This window comes from Nicotiana tomentosiformis, chromosome 11 (genome assembly GCF_000390325.3).
Source record: "Nicotiana tomentosiformis chromosome 11, ASM39032v3, whole genome shotgun sequence".
Lineage (NCBI taxonomy): Eukaryota > Viridiplantae > Streptophyta > Magnoliopsida > Solanales > Solanaceae > Nicotiana > Nicotiana tomentosiformis.
Genome location: NC_090822.1, coordinates 69,766,514 through 69,773,108, shown reverse-complemented (window position 1 = coordinate 69,773,108; position 6,595 = coordinate 69,766,514). Strand labels below are relative to the sequence as shown.

At 37.0% G+C, this 6,595-nt stretch overlaps 2 protein-coding genes across 2 annotated transcripts; both read right to left on the bottom strand.

The window, feature by feature from the left end:
• Positions 1 to 1,607: 1,607 nt before the first annotated feature.
• On the bottom strand, positions 1,608 to 2,471 carry LOC138901621 (uncharacterized). The gene has a single exon (XM_070189399.1). It carries the CDS (start codon positions 2,469 to 2,471, stop codon positions 1,608 to 1,610), a length of 864 nt encoding a protein of 287 aa, XP_070045500.1.
• Positions 2,472 to 2,645: 174 nt separating this feature from the next.
• LOC138901620 (uncharacterized) lies at positions 2,646 to 3,209 on the bottom strand. Its single transcript, XM_070189398.1, has one exon. The coding sequence runs from the start codon at positions 3,207 to 3,209 to the stop codon at positions 2,646 to 2,648; it is 564 nt and encodes a 187-aa protein (XP_070045499.1).
• Positions 3,210 to 6,595: the final 3,386 nt, after the last annotated feature.

The window sequence follows — 6,595 nt, the reverse complement described above, 5'->3', positions numbered from 1 at the left end:
CAAAAAAAATAAGAAAACTGTGACTGAGACAAAATAATAATTTAGCAGATAGTTCAACTGTGGGTCCCTTTAGTACCAACACATAATCTAAACATGAATTGTGGTTCGATTTCTCTACTACATAGAGAATGTACAGATAACAACAGATTATTCAACTACACAGTTCCATGGAATTTGACCAAGTCACAAATTCTACGGTGCATGCCCACACGCCCGTCACCTAGCATGTGCGTCACCTCAAAACCGATCACATAACACATGATCCGGGGTTTCATGCCCTTAGGACCAAATTTAGAACTCTTACTTACCTCAATCCGAGCAATTCTTTATTCCAATAAGCCTTTGCCTCGCAAATCGACCTCTGAACGCCTCGAATCTAGTCAAAATTAATTCAATTCAATCAATTCAAATTATAGGAATTAATTTCATATGAAAATACTAAATTTTTAACAAAATCCGAAATTGCACTCAAAAATCGCCCGTGGGGCCCACATCTCGGAACCGGACAAAAATTACGAACTATGAACGCCCATCCAACCACGAGTCCAACCATATAATTTTCACAAAATTACGACATCAACTCGATCCTCAAACCTTCAATTAAAGTCTTTAAAGATTTCTGTCATTTTCAACCCAATCTTTACCCATTTGAACTCAATAATCTTTGCACAAATCTTATGGGTACGTGTATGTATAATTAATACTCTTACACTCAAGAATCATACTCCCAATAACCCATCTTTACCCAAACTCGAAATTGAAGACTAGGGTTAGAAATTCTTACCTCTTTGAAGCCCTAGCAAGATCCTTGTGAAATCTTCAAACCTTGAACAAGAATTGATGTATAAATGGCTAGGTCTTCACTTTCTCTCTCTAAGATGCTCTCATCTCTCTCTCTCTAAAAAATCAGATGAAACCCTTCAAAATGACCCCTAATAGTGTTTTATAAGAATGGGGTCGGGTTTATAAAACCAAAAAAAATAAAGCTCCGAAAATCAGATGAAACCCTTCAAAATGACCGCATAATGGGTCGCAAAAAGGCCCTCCAGAACTGGGCATCATTGCTTCAGTCTGCGGTCATTATACAGCTCGCATACCTGTTCTGTGATCGCATAATGTACAGCAGAACTCGTCTGCGATCGCATAATGCGCCGCAAACCTGATCTCCAAACTTGGCCTAACCTGCTTCACTTTGCGGCCATTATGTGGTCCGTAAAGTGATTCTGCGATCGCATAGTGGGCTGCAGAAATATTTTTTTTCTTTACTCACCAGTGTATTGTTCAACCCAAAGCATCCGAGTCGCGGCACGTAAGCCTAGTTCGGCATCACAAAACCTTAATTTCCTTAGCAAATATTTTTCGGGGTCGTTACACATAAGTCAACGTCCGGTCAACCTCTTTAACTTAAGTTCTAAACCTTGGAACTAAGTATTTCAAATTACTCCAAAACCTCACCGGACCCAAACCAATTACCTCGGTATGTCAAATAACAATCGTTAAGCACAATTTGAGCATTAAATGGGGAGATGGGGTTGTAATACTCGAAAAGACCGGCCGGGTCGTTACACTTCACTTGACTTGAGAGCAGGCATTGGGTCCTGTAATTGCTATGCCGCATGCTCTCTCTTTTTGCTAATGGAGACCGAAATTGCATTAATATCCCTTGCTGTCGGTTGGTCACCTATTATTTGTTTAATTCCCTCGGGAGTTGGGAATTTCAGCAACTGGTGATATGTCGATCGCACAGGTTTCATCTCGTGCAACCATGGTCTTCCCAGGATAATATTGTAGCCCATATCACCATCCACCACTTCAAAAAGGGTCGTCTTTATCACCCATTCAACATTCGTAGACAGCAGGATCTCTCCTCGGGTTGTCACGCTTGCTAGGTTAAACCCGGGGAGGAGTTTTGTGGCCGGAATGATGCTTCCGGTAATCTTGGCCTGCTCCAATACCCTATATTTTATAATATTGGCCGAGCTCCCTAGATCCACCAGAACACGTTTGATTTTAAAATCTAACACATTTAAAGAAATTACTAATGCGTCGTTGTGCGATAACAATAATCCATATGCGTCTTCCTCCGTGAAAGTGATGTCGTCTTCAACGACTTCCCAGAGTCTCTTGCTGTGGATTACTGATACCTTCGTATTTTTTGCTGTCGAGAAGGTAACCCCGTTAATCTTGTTCCCCCAAAAAATCATGTTGATCGTCATGCGCGGGTGATCTTCTCCTGCTTTTGAGGGCTCCGTGTTTTCATGATTGCTACCGTAATTGTTTTTAGCCTGGTCACTTAAGAATTCCCTGAGATAGCCATTTTTTAGCAGCGTCGCAACCTCTTCACACAGATGCCGGCAGTCCCCAGTTCGGTGACTGTTCGTCCCATGGTATTCACACCACAAATTAGGATCCCTCTGGCTGGGATCGGATCTCATTGATTTCGATAATCGTGCTTCCTTAATATTCCTCATAGCCAATACTAACTCTACTATATTTACGTTAAAGTTATATTCTGAAAGTCTATGGTAGGAAGAATCTCGAGAACCTGATGTTTCCTTGTCCTGTAATGACCTATTGCTCTGGCCACGATCAGTTCTACTATCGGTAACGAACCTATCTGCCGACCTGAAACCTCTATCGGGTCCTTAGACCCGTTCATAGGGCAAAAACCGGCTTCTCGAAGACCGTCGATCTGTGTCGAAATTGTATTTTGATTTCTCTTTATTCTTCTCCCGACCCTTAACCGACACCGGGAAACCGAGCTGATCATCCTCAGTCCTTATCTTTGACTCGTACCGGTTGTGAACATCCGCCCAAGTTATCGCTTGGAATTTGAGCAAGCTTTCTTTCAACTTCCGGGAAGCATCGAAACTCCTCAGAATCAAACCTTTGGTGAATGCTTCAGCCTCCAATTTATCTGAAATGGCCGGTAGTAACATCCTTTCCTTCTGAAACCGGGTTACAAATTCCCGTAGCAACTTGGGCTTTCCTTGTGCAATCCTGAAAATATCGGCCTTTCGGGCATGTACCTTTCTGGCCCCAGCATGGGCCTTAATGAAATAATCTGCGAGCATCTCGAAGGAATCTATGGAAAGCTCGGGCAAAAGTGAATACCACGTCAAGGCTCTATTCGTAAGAGTCTCTCCGAATTTCTTCAGCAACACCGATTCAATCTCGTGGGGAGCTAAATCGTTCCCCTTCACCACCATTGTATATGTGGTGATATGTTCCTGAGGATCTGAAGTCCCATCATACTTCGGCACGTCCGGTATTTTAAATCGTTTCGGGATCAACTATGGTGTCGCGCTTGGTTTGTATGGCAATTGAGTATACTTCTTTGAGTCCGGTCCTTTCAGCATCGGTGGCACACCCGTGATTTGGGCCATGTGGGCATTCACTTCCCTCATAAACCGTATGAGTTTGTTTTTGAAGGGATCGCTCTCGTTGTTGTGACTGGATCCACTCCCCCCAACCCCATCGAAGCCAACCTCGCCCATCGGGGTATTATTGTCGACCTTCTGCGTTGTTTGATTTGCGGGAGCACCGGGAGGAACTGGACCTCGTCCATTCGCATTATTTCAGGCACCCGATAATGTCTGCTTCAGTTCTGTTATAACCTTATCCTGCCATGTGAGATGGCCTAGAATGGCCTCTTGTTGCTCTTGCAGGACCCTTACCCCTTCGACAACGTGCTCCTCTTCAGCATCATCAGGAGTCGCCTCTCGAACATGTCACGAGTATCGTCTTCCATGGACCAGTGTGGCCTCGTTCCCCTCACTGCGGGTATCGCTGATTGAATCCTCGTGCTGAGGATGATTTCCTTGGGCCTCAAGGTTGTGTGTGTTGTTAACACCATTATCTGCCATTTTCTATGATTTTTTGCTAAGAACAGATAATCAAACACGTTAGTAAAAGAGGCAAGGACCAACTTAATTACACAACTGTCTAAGCCCCACGGTGGGCGCCAAACTATTTTTCCGTAAAACGGTATAGTTGAATTTATACGTGGTTTATAGACAAGTGAATTAATTTGATCATGAAATAACAGATGAATTAGACGAAAATGTAATACTTAGCCTTGAGATGGAGATAAAATAGCAGAAATAGTAATTATGAGAGCAAGGTTTCCGGACACGACAACAATGATATCAATAAACAAGAAGATAGAATTATATTGAGTTTTGAATAGAGTGTAGCATATGTTTTTCAGAAAATTTGTGTCTTTTATAACGATAATAGAGCTCACTATTTATAGCTACACCTAGGGAACAAGGTCCTAGGATCAAGCCCCTCTTTAATGTCAATTATGAGGGCCATTGAAGAATGTGTAACGGCAGGCAGTGAATGACATATTCCTTGCAACGGGCTGCGCACTTAATGCTGTAGAATATCCTTATTAAATGCTACCGGGTGACAGGCATTTACTTCATCTTTATGAGTATTATTTTCTCTGATAACAAACGGGATTGTTGTCTTCGGATTCAACTATCTTCTGTCTCTGGCTCCACATATCACTTTCTCACGCGATCATTTATTATAAACATATTTTACCCTTTACACAAATATGGAGTTTAGTAATTATCTTTATGAGAAAAGTCAGTTCAATATCAAATGACGACTACTTTAATTACTTATTAGATTAGTAAACTTAAAATAAAATCGGGGAAGGACTGTTATAGTCAACCTCTGTCTATATTATCCATACATTATAGTCAAACTTCTTCCTGTATTATGAGTTGTACATTTTTAAAGTTGGGGTATATTTCACGTGAAGCATTTTCCTCCTTATCATTTTCAATTATACTCAAATTATTTTCTCCATTCCCGATCTCAAACATTCACATAACTTTTCAAACATGCATTTAATCATTTAAAATCTTCCCGACATATTAAATGCATCATTTGCACAAGTTGATACATGAAAGTGAATAATTAAAATGCAGAGTCATAACAATAAGAAGCAGGTTTTTCATGTTAATTTCGTCAAAATCATGAGATTCCGTGGTAAGGTTAAAGCTACAGTCCACTCTAATTACAGTTTTTTCACAAAGAGTCGAGCAGTTTTTTTCTTTTACCAGTAGTACATTTTTCAAGTGTTTTCAAAAATCAAAAGGGAAATTATCTATACTATATCAAAAGCACGAAGCCCCTTAGCAAAATATCGTTCACATTTTTTACCCTTTAAAAATAAATTTCGCAGTAGACAAAATAATCATTTAATTATTTTTCTAATATTAGGACTTTAAAATTAACTAAAATTTTGGCTATTAAAACTTTATTTGAAAACTTATAATATTTAATAATCTAAAATCTATAAGATTTTACTTATATAAGTTCTTTCCCAAATAAAAATATATATTTGCATATATATATATGTGTGTGTGTGTGTGTGAATATTAAGAAGAAGAATTTCTCTTCTCTATTAATCTCTTTCGACCAAAAAAAAGTATTAGATGTGTTTGAAAGCTCCTCATCTTTTAGTTGATTTGAATTTAAAATTGCTTTTTTTTCTTTATATATTTAATTTTTGTAGTGCCATAAACAAAAAATTCTGTACAATTGACTAAATAACTTAGCTAATATATTTTAATTCATGCTTCATATCATTAATTACTCAATGTAGTATAATCTCCACTCTATATGCCGTCTGCTGGTATAGTTTTTCTATTGACATTTTTACAGATTTGTAGTTGAAAGTTATTACCAGCAATTGTACAAGATTTTTGCAATATAAACCCAATTAAATTTTTTTAAAAGATATTATTTTAATATTTGAGAAGGGTTGTTCGCACGTATACAAAGATTAGATATCTATATATAACTTTTTAAAAATTATAGGCATCGGTATTAAGTACACGTGCAATGTGCGTATCCTAAGACTAGTCTATATCTATATCTATATTAAAAGCACGAAACCCCTTAGCGAAATATTGTTCGCTCTTTTTACCCTTTAAAAATAAATTTCACATTGGATAATTTTGTAATTTTAAGCTACTTTCCTAATTTTTAGGACTTTAAAATCAATTACAAGTTTGTTTATTAAATCTTTTCTTAAACTACGTAAAAAATTCTAATATTTAGTACTTTAAAATTATTAAACTTTTTACCTTATATGAATTTCCTTATTTGAAGCTTGTAATATTAAAGCTAGACTAAACTATAAGATTTTCTTGTTATTCAACACTTTAGAAATTATGCGTTAGCAAGATTTTCTATTAGTCAAAATCACAATGATTCCGGAAGCATAACAATTCAAAATTGACGTACTGATAATTTTTAAACTATTTGAAGTAAATTTTTTGTTGAATAAATTTGTAATTACAGTTAATATTAAAATTATTTGGATGATCTAAAATTAAGAATTTAAATTAGCAAAAATTAAGTTATTTTCTTTAACGTTCAGAATAAATAATTAAGTCTTTTAGTTAACTAATTAGCAAAAGAATTCAATTCAATTATTTTTTAAATTCATCATATAAGTAAATTTATTTATCAAGTTGACAAAACTCTTAAGGTACATAAATTAATTTTATTAAGAAGAGCATTAATGGTGGAAAAAACTATAAAAAAAAAAAAAGGCTATAATATCAAATTA

Excerpts from the sequence above, each read along its gene's own strand:
- LOC138901621 (XM_070189399.1), bottom strand. The coding sequence starts at position 2,471 with ATGAGGAATATTAAGGAAGCACGATTATCGAAATCAATGAGATCCGAT.
- LOC138901620 (XM_070189398.1), bottom strand. The coding sequence starts at position 3,209 with ATGGTGGTGAAGGGGAACGATTTAGCTCCCCACGAGATTGAATCGGTG.